Here is an 18183-nt window from a genome sequence, read left to right as displayed (position 1 = left end):
GTCAGGAATGTTCAACCTAGGAGTGGCCGGAGGATATACTCACTTGATCTTCTCCAAGTACTCATTCGTGTTCTGGTTAGTCATATTGGAAGGACTGATGTGGAGCTTGAAATCTGGTCCAAAGTATTCGAAGTAGTCGTTGTATGGAAGCTCTGATTGGGGCAGGGGAGAAAATAGTCAAGAGACCTTGCCGCCACGGCACCCCAAGTAAATCATTTGTAGGTTTCTCTGGGCCCGTTTATACATCTGTCAAACAGAGAAGAATGCCTCCAAGACATGGTGAGACATGGGTACCTATGGGATTTCCATCTCTTGAATACCACTCTCCTATGTCCTTAACAGTGGTATATATGTTGCTAGAAGGCCCAAGCCCCTGGTTAGGACGCTTGAGGCCGTGCTCATTCTGAATGCTCCCTTCACTCACTACTCCAGTTACTCTACAGAGTAGAAATTCCAAAGCTGTAAATGACCACTGAGAACTGCAAAAGCAGGAGGGAAAGGGACAGAGCTAAAAAGGACTCAAGGAAGGTTGGGCACAGTGGCTCTCGCCTGTAATCCCAGCACTTTGGGAGGTCAAGGCAGGCGGATCACCTGAGGTTAGGAGTTCAAGACCAGCCAGGCCAACACGGTGAAACCCTGTCTCTAAAAAAAGACTCCGGGAAAAAGTGATGGTTATGGTCTATTGATCACAAGAGGACAGGCAGGGGACTCAATGACCAGTATCAGAAGAGGAAAAGGCATGTGACCAACAGGGAAGGTGTTAGGAACTTAAGGACACCTGAGCTCCAGCTCCTGCCCAGCCCAGCTGAACCTGGCCCTGGAGCTATTACCATTAGGGATCTCCGTATCCAGGGCCACAGCTGTCTCGTACGTCCAGCATCGGGCGACATTACGAATGGTGTAACCACCTCCTCCCAGCATCAGCATAGGCAGGTTAAAGCTCTTGACAAATTCCACACACTTGGCGTGCCCTTTGGTGGGAGAAGGGGTGCTGAGTTATTACAGGAGTACCAACCAGGACCCCGCCCACCCATCCTTGTGCTATCTGGTCTCACCTTTGATGGTCAGATTGAAGCAACCTAACCGATCCCCAGATAGGGAGTCTGAGCCACACTGTAAGACCACGGCACTAGGCTGGAACATCTCCATTACTTTGGACATGACCTAAAATGATAAATCCTGGTCACCACCAACCTCAAGAAAGCAATGTGAGGTTTGGGATGGAAAGGCTGGGTGCAACACTTTCTCCCCCACTCCTACCTTTCCGCTCTCCCTCATGCTATATGGGAGAGAAAAGCGAGTACCAGGCTGGAGCTCTTGCTTCCCTAATCCAAGACCCTTCTTACTCTACTAACACTGAACCTAGAATGGCCTCCATGTCAACTCCCTAAATCTCTTCTTCTATTGCCCAAGCTCTAGCGCCACTTCCTCCAGGAAGCCTTCCTGACCCTTAGCCGGATCTACTCTACTCATTTGGTCTTACAGACTTGGAGCCTTACATTATGAGCAAGCACTCTTGGTTTATCTTATTTTCACAACCAGAGTCTAACATTAATGAGACAGAGACCATAACTCCCACTTCTGTAGCCCTTACTAAATACTAGGCACACAGTAGGGAGTCAGTGTTTGCTGAATGACTACCTGACCTTATTAGGTTAAACAGTTTCTTATTGCTTATAAGTGAAGATTTAATTCCTCAGCATGGCATTCAAGGCTCCCTTTGAAACACTGAGCCCAGCATACACTTCCCATCACCTCCTTCAGCATGCCTCCCACATACCACAGTGGCCTACATGCTGCCACACTGGCATATCTGCACTTCTGCTGGTGCTGGTCCTTCTACTGAATGCCACCCTTACTGCTGTCACCTCCTTCTTCACATGGGTACCTTCTCGTTTTTCAAAGTCCAGCTTAAACATCACCACCTCTGTGCAGTCATCCCTGACTACCCTCCTGCCCGCCCAGGCAGGAGTCTATCTCTCACTCCTCTGACCATCCCTCAAAAACACAGGCACTAGGCCAGCCTGCCCATGGAACAGGCCAGAGAGCCTTTCCACAATCTCTGAATGGGCTGACTGGTGAAGGGCTTTCCCAGATAAAGCCAATCTGCAAAGACTGGAGTAAGTCCCTACTTCTTCAAATGTGCAGACATCAGTGTAAGGCAACGAGGAACATGAAAAACCAAGGAGACATAGCACTACCAAAAGAACACAATCATCTCCCAGTAGCCCAGAGAGACAGAGACACAAAACACTACTAACCACAGACTACTGGATATGTGCCTGCCTTTCCCACCATAGTCCATGAGGGCAAAGATCATGTCTTAGATATGTTTGTATCCAGCAGAAGACCTGACCCATAGAAGGAACCATCAAATATGGATGTTTGTTCCCCTAACTGACCACACAGCAATCCAGGGTTCAAACACTTCTATTTCCCCACCAGCTTTAGTAAGGAGAGATTCCTGAGGTATCATGGGGGTGTTCTGCTCCCCTGCCCTAGACCAATCCCCTTTTTGTAGCCCAAGGAGTGCATAAAGCCACTTACCGGCTTGAAAATGGCCTCATAGGACTCGTCATCAATCCCATCTCGGAGCGGGTAGTTAACAGCATAATACTTGCCTTTGCCAGCCCCGATATCCTAATTAAGAAGGACATGAAAGTAAAACTAAAGGATGAAGCTTAAAGGAAGGTCAGGGATGCAGGCTGGAGGGATAAAGGAAGAGGTTCTAAGAGAGATAAGCTAGGCCCATGATGTGGGCCAGGACAGAACAGGGGTACCTTGTGAGTACCATTCTCTTCACTCACCAATCTAGCTCACATCTCTAGACATAGCATTAAGCCTACACCTAGGCTGAGAGCTACTGATGGGCGTAGAGACTGAATACCCTACCCTGTGGCACAAGATTTCTACCTTGGGATTGGGTTAGGGCTGGCTGGCAGGTGGGCCACAGAAGTAACAACCACCCCTGACAACCCTTTCCACTCCAGAGAGCCCTAATGCTCACTCCTCTTCCCCCATGCTCCCTCTCTAGGGTGGTGTGGAGGGAAGGAGAGAGAAGAAAGTCCTTCCCAGGAACCTCGAAATAGTGAATGTGCCTGTAATTCTAGCACTTTGGGAGGCCAAGGTGGGTGGATAACTTGAGGTCAGGAGTTCAAGACCAGCCTGGCCAACATGGTAAAACTCCATCTCTACTAAAACTACAAAAATTAGCCAGGCATAGTGGCATGCACCTATAATCCCAGCTATTCTCAGGCTGAGGCATAAGAATTGCTTGTACCCAGGAGAAGGGAGGCAGAGGCTGCAGTGAGCCAAGATCACACCGCTGTACTCCAGCCTGAGCAACAGAGCAAGATTCTGTCTCAAAAAAAAAAAAAAAAAAGTGAATGTTCATTTATTCTAATGCTTGCCATAGCAAACAACTGAATTAGTGCCACTTTTTTACCCAAGGGTCACTGGGCATGGCAAACAGCTGATTTCACTGCATTCATGCTAATAGAAGCAGATGGAACAGTTCAAGGAAGTAGTTTCCACGGATTCTTATCCTAAGGTTCATGGATGGGCTTCAGCAAGGGGACTTGTTTATTAACTATTCCATATCAGATGTAAAATTGCATGTACTTTTCTGGAGAGAGAGTCCATAGCTTTCAGTCAAAAGGCTAAAGGGGAAAGTGACATAAAAAAACATTAAGAACATCTGAGATGGTTCTTCAGAGTCCTAATTCCTAGTCCCAAACTCAAGCCTTATGAGACATAAGAATAGTGTGATGCAACCTAGCATGGCCAGGAGGGAAGTACAGTGAGTCAGGAGACCCCGCTCCTTTCTCTAACCCTTCATGTCCCATCATTCCCTTCCTCCAGAAGAAGGAAGGGAAAGAGATCAGGGCAAGTGCCTCAGACTGGGACATAGTATTGTGAATGGCAGAAGAGGCAGGAAGCAGTTTTTAGTGGCACGACATAGGAGAGAGAAGTAGAGCTGGCAGCTGAGGGTGAGCTGGTTGGCTCCTAAAGGGATTTCTCACCCGTAGGTCCCCAGTTCCTGGGAAGTACTCTCCATACTTATGAAAGGACACAGTCATGACCCGGTCTGTAGTATAGAAGGCCTCTTCCACACCGTCGCCATGGTGAATATCAATGTCAATATACAGCACCCTCTGGTGATACCTAGGATCAGAAGGGGGTCAGGGGTCTGGGGGCTCTTTGGGGATGGGACGCGCCAAGGGCGCCAGGTCCCAGCTTACCGGGCTGGCTGCCTCCCTCAGGTATCTCTAAGCACCAGAGACGTGGAAACTGGCTGAAGGAAGGTGGAAGAGCGGCCGGGTGTCTCCAGAGGCCTGACCAAGCCGACCAAGTCCAATCTTCCTACTCTACAGCCAGGGTCAACTCCAGCCACACAGGGACACTCTGGAGGCAGGATCTGAGCAGTACCTGCCCCTGATCATGCCGTGGCTCAGATCAAACCAAGACCCCGTTAAGGAGGTGATGGCCAGAGACACTCACCAATCACATCCTAGCCAGCACATTGGTAGAAAGCAAACTAGGGAGGCAAGCCCAGGGGAGAGGGAAATGGGAACCTGGCCTAAGGTGCTCCTCCAAGAGACAAGGCCAGGCAGGCATACTTTAGCAGTTCCAGGATGGCCAAGACAATATCATTGACGTAACAGAAGCCAGATGCCTCGGACTTCTTTGCATGGTGCAGGCCCCCAGCCCAATTCACAGCGATGTCCGTCTGCTGCTTATTAAGTTTCACAGCACTTGCTAGGCATGGAAAGAGAGAACATAAGCCCGTTACTAAGCCACTCTCCCCTTCCTCCAGGTAGCCCAGGGAACCCAGTGAGAGGTAGGACCTGCCTAATCAACAGCTATATTAATAAATCAGTCCCCTCCCTCCCATTCTACTCCAGCAGGAAATAAACATGATACTGGTTACTCTTCTTTTTTGAGACGGAGTTTCGCTCTTGTTACCCAGGCTAGAGTGCAATGGCGCGATCTCGGCTCACCGCAACCTCCGCCTCCTGGGTTCAGGCAATTCTCCTGCCTCAGCCTCCTGAGTAGCTGGGATTACAGGCACGCGCCACCATGCCCAGCTAATTTTTTGTATTTTTAGGAGAGACGGGGTTTCACCATGTTGACCAGGATGGTCTCCATCTCTTGACCTCGTGATCCACCCGCCTCAGCCTCCCAAAGTGCTGGGATTACAGGCGTGAGCCACTGCGCCCGGCCTGATATTGGTTACTCTTAAAAAACTATTTTCCAAACTGATGGTAGTAACCCATTAGCAGCCGGGCGCGGTAGCTCAAGCCTGTAATCCCAGCACTTTGGGAGGCTGAGGCGGGTGGATCACGAGGTCAAGAGATCGAGACCATGCTGGTCAACATGGTGAAACCCCGTCTCTACTAAAAATACAAAAACTTAGCTGGGCATGGTGGTGTGTGCCTGTAATCCCAGCTACTCAGGAGGCTGAGGCAGGAGAATTGCCTGAACCCAGGAGGCGGAGGTTGTGGTGAACCGAGATTGCGCCATTGCACTCCAGCCTGGGTAACAAGAGCGAAACTCTGTCTCCAAAAAAAAAAAAAGTAACCCATTAGCAAGACTTAAAGCTGATTTAGTGGGTCATGACTTATTAGTCATATTTTTAATGAAATACTGTAGAATAAAAATAGCAGGGTAGGCCAGGCGCGGTGGCTCATGCCTGTAATCCCAGCACTTTGGGAGACCGAGGCAGGTAGATCGCCTGAGGTCAGGAATTCGTGACTAGCCTGACCAACATAGTAAAACCCCGTCTCTACTAAAAATACAAAAAATTAGCCGGGCGTGTTGGTGGGCACCTATAATCCCAGCTACTCAGGAGGCTGAGGCAGGAGAATCACTTGAACCCAGGAGGCAGAGGTTGTGGTGAGCCGAGATTGCGCCATTGCACTCCAGCATGGGCAACAAGAGCAAGACTCCATCTAAAAAAAAAAAATCAGGGTAACAGTAAAGGTAACTGCTCGTTGGTAAAACTCTGGCTTCAGAGTAAGGGACTGTGTACATGCACGCCTATGTGTTATACGTATCCTGGATTGCATGTGTAAGTTTATTTCTTACTGTGGCTTATGGTCAAGGAACTTCAAAAAATACCAAAGATAGGCTGGGCATAGTGGCATTCCAGCACTTTGGGAGGCTGAGGCAAGCAGATCATCTGAGGTCAAGAGTTTGAGACCAGCCTGGCCAACATGATAAAACCTCGTCTCTACTAAAAATACAAAAAAATTAACTGGGCGTGGTGGCATGCCACTGTAGTCCCAGATACTCAGGGAGGCTGAGGCAGGAGAATCACTTGAACCCAGGAGGAAGAGGTTGCAGTGAGCCAAGACTGCATCACTGCACTCCAACCTGGATGACAGAGGAAGACGTCATCTCAAAAAAAGAAAAAGAAAAAATACCAAAGACAGTGCCAGGACACTGGGTCAAACAGCATTACCACAGATAGGTCCAAGAAGAAGTAAAAGAGAAATACACACTCATGTGTGCAAGTGCATTGGAGTGCAATAGTGCAATCTCGGCTCACTGCAACCTCTGTCTCCCAGGTTCAAGTGATTCTCCTGCCTCAGTTTACCAAGTAGCTGGGATTAGAGGCATGTGGCACCACACCTGGCTATTTTTTTTTTTTTTTTTTTTAGACAACAGTCTCGCTTTGTGGCTCGGCTGGAGTGCAATAGTGTGATCTCGGCTCACTGCAACCTCCACCTCCTGGGTTCAAGCAATTCTTCTGCCTCAGCCTCCTGAGTGGCTGGGATTAAAGGTGTGTGCCATCATACCCGGCTAATTTTTGTATTTTTTAGTAGACACGGGGTATCACCATGTTAGTCAAGCTGATCTCAAACTCCTGACCTCATGATCCGCCTGCCTTGGCCTCCCAAAGTTATGGGATTACAGGCATGAGCCACCATGCCCAACAATTTTTCTATTTTTAGTAAATACAGGGTTTCACCATGTTGACCAGGCTGGTCTCAAACTCCTGACCGCAGGTGATCCACCCGCCTCCACCTCCCAAAGCACTGGAATTACAGGCATGAGCCACCATGTCCAGCTGCTGTGTTAATTTTAACAGCAATACAAGCATAGATTGATCCAAATGATCACGAAGAGGGAGAGATTATATCAACTCAAGTAGATCTACAACATGGAATAATCATAGAGCCACAAGAAAGCAAGCTGTAGAAAACTATAGACAATTTCGTTAAGTAGGAAATGCAGGCATAAAACCATGTATTTGTGATATGTATATAACTCATTTTTATAATATATACATGTTTCTATGTGTTACACAGATATATACACACACAAAAAAGAATGACCGTACAAACACCAAAATGGTAACAGAAGTTATCCACCAACCCTGTGACTGTGGGTGACTATGCTTTTTTCTGTGCAATTTTTCTTTGTTTTCTGTGATTATACTGGTGGGGCAGTGGGGGTATACACAATGATTATATTGGGGGGGGATCACAGGGAAATAAATATTTGTTAAGAAAGGGTTTATCATAATCCTACAGATAACCCAAAAGTTGCAAATGGAAGTGGGAGATATGTGGGGAGTATTTCTGACCTCTAAAGGTAATTACCATACTTTTTCATAGGACAGATTCACAGATGATGACACTTCCGTTTTTATAGCACTTTGCAGTTCACAAATTGCTTTTATGTACAGCATCTCAATAACCCCAGGAGATTCTGCAGAGAACTCCTGTATATAAGATATTTTAGCAGGAGAGGACAGTCAAGGACACCTGTCAGTACCATGTCAGAGATTGAACCTGGGCTGGGACTGAACCAGAAGGACATTTTAGACTTTTTAAACTTTTTTTTTTTTTTGAGACGGAGTTTCACTCTTGTTACCCAGACTGCCAGACTGGAGTGCAATGGCACGATCTTGGCTCACCACAGCCTCTGCCTTCTGGGTTCAAGCAATTCTCCTGCCTCAGCCGCCCAAGTAGCTGGGACTACAGGTATGCACCGCCATGCCCAGCTAATTTTTGTATTTTTAGTAGAGACGGGGTTTCACCATGTTGACCAGGATGGTCTCAATCTCTTGACCTCGTGATCCACCCACCTCGCCTCCCAAAGCGCTGGGATTACAGGCGTGAGCCACCGCACCCGGCCAACTCTTTTTTTTTGTTTTTGAGACAGGGTCTTGCTCTGTTGCCCAAGCTAGAATAGAGTGTTATGATCATGACTCACTGCAGGCTCAACCTACTGGGTTTAAGCCATTCTCCTACCTTAGCCTCCTGGGACTACAGGCACAAGCCACCGTGCTTGGCGAATTGGTTTTATTTAGTTTTTTTTTTTTTTTGTAGAAACGAGGGTCTCACTATGTTGCCTAGGCTGGTCTTGAACTCTTAGCCTCAAGCAATCCTCCTACCTCAGCCTCTCAAAGTGCTGGGATTACAGGTGTGAGATACTGTACCAGCCATTTTAGAGACTTAAGTAAAAACCCACAGGACCATTCTACATGGTTTCAGATTAGCCAACTAGGATAGCACCCTAAAAGGCAGACCTCACTAGAACAACCCAGTCTATCCCAGGGGAGAGGATGAATATTCCTTACCCACAGAACCACCAGTAGACAACTGACAGAACTCAAACAGGCCATCGAATACTGGACAGTCCTCACCAACGTTGACTTGAAAGAAATAAGCAAAAGGTTAGTTTCTGCAATTTCCTTTAGTTTGTGTATTATGACCTGATGGAAAAAAACAGACTTTAAATTCAGGAGGCTTGGGTTTTAGTCCAGGCTCTACTACTTACTGACTGTATGACTGCACCAAGTTGTTTAACATCTTTGAGCTTTCACCCATTATTATTTTTTTTGTTTTTTAGAGCCAGGGGCTTGCTCTGTTGCCCAGGTTGGAGTGCACTGGCACAAACATGGTTCACTTACAGCAGCCTTGACCTTGACCTCCTGGGCTCAAGCAATCCTTCCACCTCAGATTCCCAAGTACCTTGGAACTACAGGTACATGCCACTATATCCAGCTAATTTTTTTTTTTTGAGACGGAGTTTTGCTCTTGTTGCCCAGTCTGGAGTACAATGGCGAAATCTCAGCTCACTGCTACCTCCACCTCCCAGGTTCAAGCAATTTTCCTGACTCAGCCTTCTGAGTAGCTGGGATTACGAGCATGTGCCACAATGCCCAGCTAATTTTATATTTTTAGTAGAGATGCAGTTTCTCCATGTTGGTCAGGCTGGTCTCGAACTTCTGACCTCAGGTGATCTGCCCACCTCAGCCTCCCTAAGTGCTGGGATTACAGGCGTGAGCCACCACGCCCAGCCTTTCTTTTTTTTTTTTTTTTTTTTCTGGAGAGACAGAGTCTCACTACATTCCCTAGGCCTCATGCAATCCTCTTGCCTTGGCCTCCCTATAGGTATGTGCCACCACACTTGGTCTTAGCCCATTATCTATAAGAAGCAGTAATGATTACCACCTCATCCACTAGTCAGAAAATTAACAAAAATCTAACATGGAGAAGCAGTTAGTAACTGGGAAAATGTTGGTTCGTTCCTTGAGGGAGAAAAATTTATCCTCTGGACCTCATGCCAGCTGACAAACAAGAGGGAAGGACAGAGACTCAGAGAACTATCGTTCACTGGGCACTTACAACAGGCCAGACACTGCGCTACATGCCTTCAAAACCTGAGATCATCCATCTTCGCACAAACTTCTGAGGTAAAATTTGGTCCCATCTTATACATAGGGAAACAGGGGCTGGTGCAGTGGCTCACACCTGTAATTCCAGCATTTTGGGAGGCTGAGGCAAGAGGATCCCTTGAGGCCAGGAGTTAAAGACCAGCCTGGGCAACATGGCGAAACCCCATTCTATTAAAAATACAAAAATTAGCCAGGTGTAGTGGCAGACACCTGTAATCCCAGCTACTTGGGAGGCTGAGGCAGAAGAACCATTCGAACCCGGGAAGCGGAGGTTGCAGTGAGCTGAGATCGCACCACTGCACTCCAGTCTGGGCGAGACAGAGTGAGACCCTGTCTCAAAAAATATATAAAAAATAAAAAAAAATAAGTAGGGAAACAAGTTCAGAAAGGTGAACTGTTAGTAAATAGCAGAAGCAGTATGCAGGCCTTAGGCTTTGGTCTGTCTGTCTTTTTTTTTTCTGAGACGGAGTTTCACTCGTTACCCAGGCTGGAGTGCAATGGCGCGATCTCGGCTCACTGCAACCTCCGCCTCCTGGGTTCAGGCAATTATCCTGCCTCAGCCTCCTGAGTAGCTGGAATTACAGGCACACGGCACCATGCCCAGCTAATTTTTTGTATTTTTAGTAGAGATGGGGTTTCACCATGTTGACCAGGATGGTCTTGATCTCCTGACTCAAGATCCACCCACCTTGGCCTCCCAAAGTGCTGGGATTACAGACGTCAGCCACTGCGCCCAGCCCCACCACTGTTTTTCTTTTTTTTTTGAGACAGAGTTTCGCTCTTGTTACCCAGGCTGGAGTGCAATGTCACGATCTTGGCTCACCGCAACCTCCACCTCCTGGGTTCAGGCAATTCTCCTGCCTCAGCCTCCTGAGTAGCTGGGATTATAAGCATGCGCCACCGTGCCCAGCTAATTTTCTGTATTTTTAGTAGAGACGGGGTTTCACCATGTTGACCAGGATGGTCTTGATCTCTTGACCTTGTGATCCACCCGTCTTGGCCTCCCAAAGTGTTGGGACTACAGGCGTGAGCCACCTTGTCCGGCCTTTTTTTTTTGAGATGGAGTTTTGCTCTTGTCGGTCGCCCAGGCTAGAGTGCAGTGGCGGGATCTCAGCTCACTGCAACCTCCAACCTCTGGTTTCTTTTTCTCTTTTTATTTGGTTGGCACCAGTGTTTATTTCAGGAAGCAGATCTGGAAGACCTGGTCTTCTAGTGGAGTCCTGGAGCCTCCAGCTTCTCACTGGCCTTCGGCTTATGGAACTTGTGTCCAGCAAAGATAGCCTTGTCCCCAAGAGCCTCTTCGATCCTCATGAGTTGGCTGTATTTGGCCAGACACTCCGAGTGTCAGGGGGTGCCAGTCTTGATCTGTCCTGTGCAGAGCCCCACAAAGTCAGCAACGAATGTGTCCTCAGTCTTCCCAGAGCGGTAGCTCACCATCACCCCCCAGCCGTTAGACTGGGCCAGTTTGCACGCCTGGATTGATTTGGTCACTGAGCTGATCTGATTGACCTTCAGCAGCAGACAGCTGCAGGCCTTCTCAACAGCCTGGGTAATCCTCTTGGGGTTGGTGACTGTCAGGTCACCCCCTACAATCTTAATGTCCGTCCCCAAGAGGAACGAGGTCCAAGTGGCCCAGTCATCTTGGTCAAAGGAGTCCTTGGTGGAGATCACGGGATAGTTCTTGATGAAGCTCTTATACAGCCCTTGAGCTTCTCCCCAGTGATGTGTCATGTGGGATTATCAGGTGACTTGAAGTTAAGATCGTACTTCCCATTTCAACAGAACTCAGACACTGCCACATCCATGCAAATCACCACCTTGTCTGGGTAACCTGCTGCCTGGATGGCCGTCTTCAGCAGCTCCAGGGCTTCATTATTCTCCAGGATGTTGGGTGCGAAGCCACCTTCATCACCCACATTGGTGGCATCCTTCCCATACTTGGCCTTGATGACCCCCTTAAGGTGGCGGTAGACCTCAGCACCAGTGAGCACGGCTTCCTTGAAGAAGCTGGCTTCCACAGGCAGAATCATGCATTCCTACATAGCCAACTTGTTTACACTATAGGAGCCCCCGTTGATCATGTTGAAGGCTGGCACTGGGAGTATGAGGTCAGGGTTCCCAGCAAAATCTGCAATGTGGTGCTATAGGGGGACCCACTTCTCAGCTGTTCCCACCTTATACTCGGCCAAGGACACACCTAGGATGGCAGTGGCCCCAAACTTTTGACTTATTCTTGGTCTCACCTAGCTCAATCATAAATTTGTCAACTTTTTCTTGATCCACAACACTTAGTTTCTTTAGGCCAGCAGAGCAGGGCCTAGAGTCTTGTTGATGTGTTCCACAGCCTTCCGGACTCCCAGGTAGTGGGCTTTGTCTCCATCTCTTAGTTCCAGAGCGTCATAGATACCTGTGGATGCCCCACTGGGCACAGCTGCTCAGAATCAGCCCTTGGCTGTGTGCAGGTCCACCTCCACTGTGGGGTTGCCCCTGGAGTCCAGGATTTCCCAAACAAAGATTTTCTGCATGGCCATGGCTGGGATGTCTTCGCTGGAGGCTGGATGGAGATCCGAGGCTAGGTGGCAACTGGGACAGTGTCCCTGCCCTCCAGTTTCAAGTGATTCTCCTGCCTCAGCCTCCTGAATAGCTGAGATTACAGGCACCCGCCACCATGCCCAGCTAATTTTTGTATTTTTAGTAGAGACAGGTTTCACCATGTTGCCAAGCTGGTCTCGAACTCCTGACCCTGTGATCTACCTGCCGCGGCCTCCCAAAGTGTTGGTATTACAGGCATGAGCCACTGCACCCAACCGGTTTGTCTGTCTTACAGTATCTGTGAAAATATCTGTCTGTGAAAATATACCCTGGCTCTTTTGCAAGTCCTTTCACATACACAACCTCGTTTGATCCTCATAACAACTCTATGAGCTGAACAAGACAGATATCAACCCCACTGTGTGGAGGAACAAACAGATACCAAGAAGTTAAGTGATTTTCCCAAAGTTATAAAACCAGGCAGTAGCAGAACCAGAATCAGGGTTCAGGGGTCTTGACTCCCACAGTCCTGTGTCTTACTCCTACATTCACAGTGACGACTGGAGTAAAGTTATTTTGGACCTAATGGGGTGAAAGTACCAAGTAGTACATAATGTGGAAACATATGCAAATAATAAGGCAAATGAAATGAAAACAGGAAGGAAAGCACACCTGGAGGCTGTAGACTCCCAGACCTAGAGGACACTTATAGCTCCAATTTCCTCTCACAGAAAACATAACTGCTGGCCAGGCGCGGTGGCTCACACCTGTAATCCCAGCACTTAGGAAGGCCAAGGGGGACAAATCACTTGAGGTCAGGAGTTTGAGACCAGCCCGGCCAACATGGCGAAACCCGTTTTCTACTAAAAATACAAAAATTAGCCGGGCATGCACCTGTAATCTCAGATACTCAGGAGGCTGAGGCAGGAGAACCACTTGAATCTGGGAGGCGGAGGTTGCAATGAGCCGAGACCGCACCACTGCACTCTAGCCAGCCTAGGCAACAGAGCGAGACTCCATCTCAAACAAAAAAAAAAAAAAAAGGAAAGAAAGAAAAGGTAACTGCTGTGAGACATCAATGAGCTACAGGAAGTCAGAGGCAGGTGTGGGGCTGCATACTTACTCTCTTGCCCAGCCTTCTACTGTACCCACTGTTATCAACAGGGGTTCCTAAAGTAGAGGAAGGCGTGCCCTGGATGAGAGCAGAAGAGCCCAGTTTGGACTGTGATGTAAAATCACAAGACACAGTAGAAGCTCAATATCTACAATAACCACCGGAATTACCAGCTCTGGTCTGCCTTGAACTTGGAGGTGCCAAGATCAGGTGCTCTGAGGAAGTGGGGCTGCATGAGGGAGTATGCAGCGGGTGGCTCTCTTCCTCATTTCCTGGGTAAACACTGGGAGGCTGTGTAAATAAGACTTTGGTCCCTGGGTCCAGGCTGTTTATCCATTGGCAACTGATTTCCCTCTCTGGCCACTTCCTCCAGGACAGAGTTTGGCATGCTTGTGTTTCCAAAGCTTTGTTTATACTCTTATTTGGATATGGAGCCCCCATGGGAAGAAATGGGTGTTTTGGACATGAGAAAAAAATATATATTTTTCTTCAGGCCCCAAACCAGCATGTGGCTCAAATGACCAGCCCACTTATTCCCAGTCAATAAGCTATGTGATTAGAGATGGAAAGGGGAAGATGGAAGAGCAGATACTCAGGTGAGCTAATCTGTGAGGCTAGGGAGGACTTTTCTTTCTTTTTTTTTTTGAGATGGAGTCTCAATCTGTCTCCCAGGCTGGAATGCCTGGCGTGATCTCTGCTCACTGCAACCTCCACCTCCCAGGTTCAAGTGATTCACCCACCTCAGCCTCCCAAAGTGCTGGGATTACAGTCGTGAGCCACCGCCCCCAGCCTTAGGGAGGACTTTTCTATGGGTTTTCTCTCTTCTCTCTTTCTGCTATAAACACTTTTCTCGTTCTGACTACCTTTAGACTAAAGGGAAGCAATACTAGGAGTGAGGTGGAAGCAGAGGTAGGCAGAGAAGGCAGTAAAATGCTCATTGCAGAAAGAGATGTGGGGATTAAACACTAACCTCAGGACAGTGCTTATACCTTGGCCATGCTAGTAATAGGGTGGGGGGTTGTGGGAGTGGGGGAGAAAGGGTATGTGATCAAGGAAAGATGCCCATGGGGGCATCAACGGTATTGATAATGTTTTCTTTTTTTCTTGTTTTTGAGATGGAGTCACCCTCTGTTGCCTAGGCTGGAGTGCAGTGGCACAATCTTAACTCATTGCAACTCCCACCTCCCAAGTTCAAGTGATTCTCCTGCCTCAGGCTCCCGAGTACCTGGGATTACAGGCATGTGCCACCATGCCTGGCTAATTTTGTATATAGAGACAGGGTTTCATCATGTTGGCCAGGCTGGTCTTGAACTCCTAACCTCTTGATCCACCTGCCTCAGCCAAGTGCTGGGTTTACAGGCTTAAGCCACTGAGCCCAGCTAATAATGTCTTTTTCCTCAGGCTGGGCAGTGGGCACACTAATGTTCATTATATTACTTTTTATGCTTTTTGTGTGTGTCTAAAATACGTTTTTTTCTTTTTTTGAGATGGGGTCTTGCTCTGTCACCCAGCCTGGAGTACAGTGGCACAATCTTGGCTCACTGCAACCTCCGCCTCCCAGGTTAAGCGATTCTCATCCCTCAGCCTCCCCAGTAGATACGATTACAGCCATATGCCACCACACACAGCTAATTTTTGTATTTTTAGTAGAGGCAGGGTATTGCCGTGCTGGCCAGGCTGGTCTCAAATCAAGTGATTCACCGGCCTCGGCCTCCCAAAGTGCTGGGATTACAGGCATGAGCCACCGTGCCTGGCCTATGTGTCTAAAATATTTTATATGCACTATATTTTAAATAACTCTAGAACTAGGGGACTAGAGTTCCATTCTGCATTCTATCACCACCTTGCTGTGTGCCTGGAAAAGTTTACATGTTTATAAAATGGATGAGAATGTCTCCCAATTTTCTACCAATCTTTTATCACATTTTCACCATAAGCCCCCTAAATGCATTTACTTGTGTTCCCATTTTCGCTTGCTAAATATTAGGTCAGAACTTCTGATCAAGGCTGTCAAAGTGACCAGAAAAGGTTTATTACATTTCAGCTATGAGCAAGGAAACCTGACGTATTTGGTCTTATCACAAGTATAACTTCCTAGGTTAGGTGTGTGGGATGGGGTGTGTGTATGTGTGTGTGTTTTATTGTTGTTTTCTTTGACTTAAGTTTTTGCTATACTGCCCAGCCTGGAGCATGGTGGCAAGATGAGACCGTCCTTCAATGCAGCCTTGAACTGGGCTCAAGGGATCCTCTTGCCTCAGGCTCCTGAGTAGCCAGAATCACAGGCATGTGCCATTGTGTCTTAAACATCCAACCCCAGGTGATCCGCCCGCCTTGGCCTCCCAAAGTGCTGGGATTACAGGCATGAGCCACTGTGCCCGGCCAGACTGAATTTTTTAATGTACAACTTTAGAATGCTGGATTCAGAAAAACTGGAGCACCAGAGCAGAACCTGCACACTCCTAAGGGCATAATATTTTCTGCCTTGATAAGTTTGTAAATAACAAAAATAAGTTATAATAGCAAAAGCTACTATTCATTGAGGGTAGATACTTCAAATACATTATCTTTACTTATCCCCCCATCCTTGACTATTACTGTCTTTTAAAAATTTTTTTGGTCTCACTCTGTTGCCCAGGCTGGAGTGCAGTGATATAATCATGGCTCACTGCAGCCTTGACCTTCCAGGCTCAACAGATCCTCCCTCTTCAGCTTCCTGAGTAGCAGGAACCACAGGTGTGTACTACCATGCCCAGCCAACTTTTTTACTTTTGTAGAGATGGGGGTCTCACTATGTTGCCCAGGCTGGTCTCAAACTCCTGTCTGGGCTCAAGCAATCCTCTTGAGGATTGCTTCCCAAAGGGCTAGGATTACAGCCATGAATCACTGTGCCTGGCCTGTCTTCCTCTTAAAGAGGGAAAATAACACCAGAGGGTTTAGGAGACCAAGGATTCAAACTAAGACATTAAAGGTCATTTTCTTGCTTTAATACCAAGCTGCTCCTCTAGTAAGAGCCCACCCTCCTGTGAGTAGAGCCTGATTCTTGGCCTAAATGGGTTAAGGAAACCTCTAAAGCCATCTACAGGAAAAGCATGAATTTGTCTCATCTTGGAGGGGAATGAGACCCTGCAATTCAGAGAGCAAATACCTCACTCAGCAGCTGGCAGCTCCTCCAGTTGTTGGTAGCAAAGCAGCTCAATGCTTCAAGGAAAGTCTCTGTGGTTCTGTCATCAATACCACTGTACAGTTATTATAACTAACAAATAACTTTCTTCCTCGGGAATAAGACTACCTTGTGGTCAGCAGCAATAAACAAGTGCCGAATATTTTCTGACACAACATAAGCTGTCATAAGTTAATCAAAACTTCTTCTGGGACAATGCTGCTACACTATATGAAGTCTTAGATGCTAAGAGATAATTTCTAAAATAACACAAGGGGGAAGTCACATATGATAATTTTGTGCCGAATTTGAACATTTTTTTTTTCCCTACAGCTAAAATAATCCCCATGATTCCACAAACTAAGTGTGGCTTCTAAGATGGACCTGTTCTTAAGTTTCAAGTCTAAGGGGTCAAGGGCAGAATGACCTCATCTCAAAGACAGCACTGCCTAGAATCTGTCCTGAGTGGCCTCTAAATTCTCAACTAATACCCACAAAGTCAAAACAGTTACAGTTGGACAGAAATGAGAGATCATGTGGCCCAGCCCACTTTACAAAAGAAGAATCTGAGGGGAAGTGAGTTGCCCAGTCAGCTGAGAGTTAGAGTTAAATTTTACTGTATCTATTGTCTCCCCGTCCTGGGTCAGGAAAATTATTTTTCCACTACAATAATTACAGTACTCTTAGAACAGTGTTGTGAACATAATCAGAAAAAGTCCTACCTCTATCATTTACAATGAGGAAACATGAGAAATCAGACTTTCAGATGAAACAAGGAGGTATAATATACAGATATATAAAAGAAAAACCAAACTTGAAGGGTAAAAGCACTCTGGCACCTTTGGGAGGCAGGGGAAATCAGGTGTCCACTGAAGGGGAGGCTCAAGGACAGGAGAGCAGGCCTCTGCAGTGGAAAGGGAGATGCAACTGGGGGCTGGAGAGTGTGGAGGGAACAGAATGGACTTACATCTCTGCATCTGCTTGCTGTACTCGGACATGTTATCTGGACGGATGGAGCGCAAGAATTTAATGTAGTCATCGCTGTGGTACTTGGTCATCTCCTCAGCATTGGCTTTGTGAGGGCGCTAGAGGGCAGAAGGGAGAAAGGGCAAGTTATTTTGACCATTGCCAGTCCACTCAATCTAGTCTGAACATTTATATTTCTGCACAGCATGGAGCTAGCTGCTATGAAGAATAAAAAGAAATAACTGATTAGATTCAGGCCTCAAGAAATTTATCATCTAACTAGGCAAACAAGATGTATCAGAAGACCTAGAGCAGCTCAAGCTCTATGACTTAGGCAAGTTCTTATCTCTTGAGCCTCCATTTCCTTATTTACTAAACAGGGACAACATGGACCGCACAGGGAAGTTGTGAGAATTGGATGAGACTGTTAAATCTCTTTGTAAACTGTAAAGTGTTTTACAAAATTATTACCTTTTTTTTTTTTTTTGAGACAGAGTCTTGCTCTGTCACCTGGACTGGAGTGTTGCAGTGCTATAGCATGATCTCGGCTCACTGCAACCTCAGCCTCCCGGGTTCAAGTGATTCTCCTGCCTCAGCCTCCCGAACAGTTGAGATTACAGGAGCCCACCATCATGCCCAGCTAATTTTTGTATTTTTTTTTTTTTTTTTTGAGACGGAGTTTCGCTCTTGTTACCCAGGCTGGAGTGCAATGGCGCGATC

General features: G+C 47.2%; 1 protein-coding gene and 1 pseudogene across 3 annotated transcripts in view; both read right to left on the bottom strand.

The window, feature by feature from the left end:
* Window positions 1-18183, bottom strand: part of HDAC1 (histone deacetylase 1) — a 43603-nt gene that overhangs the window by 1987 nt on the left and 23433 nt on the right. For both annotated transcript variants that reach the window (XM_054259081.2, XM_002750572.7), the window contains 8 exons: window positions 17465-17582; window positions 8591-8665; window positions 4620-4758; window positions 4023-4164; window positions 2548-2640; window positions 1056-1164; window positions 831-971; window positions 44-152 (listed from right to left, as the gene is read on the bottom strand). In XM_054259081.2, coding sequence (XP_054115056.1) covers window positions 44-152; window positions 831-971; window positions 1056-1164; window positions 2548-2640; window positions 4023-4164; window positions 4620-4758; window positions 8591-8665; window positions 17465-17582 — 926 coding nt within the window. The remainder of the gene's footprint in view (window positions 1-43; window positions 153-830; window positions 972-1055; window positions 1165-2547; window positions 2641-4022; window positions 4165-4619; window positions 4759-8590; window positions 8666-17464; window positions 17583-18183) is intronic.
* On the bottom strand, window positions 10830-17557 carry LOC128932619 (beta-enolase pseudogene; annotated as a pseudogene). Its single transcript, XR_008482661.2, has one exon. The product of XR_008482661.2 is annotated as a beta-enolase pseudogene (transcript).

Source organism: Callithrix jacchus, chromosome 7, assembly GCF_049354715.1.
Source record: "Callithrix jacchus isolate 240 chromosome 7, calJac240_pri, whole genome shotgun sequence".
Classification (NCBI taxonomy): Eukaryota; Metazoa; Chordata; class Mammalia; order Primates; family Cebidae; genus Callithrix; species Callithrix jacchus.
This window is presented reverse-complemented; position numbering and strand designations above follow the sequence as displayed.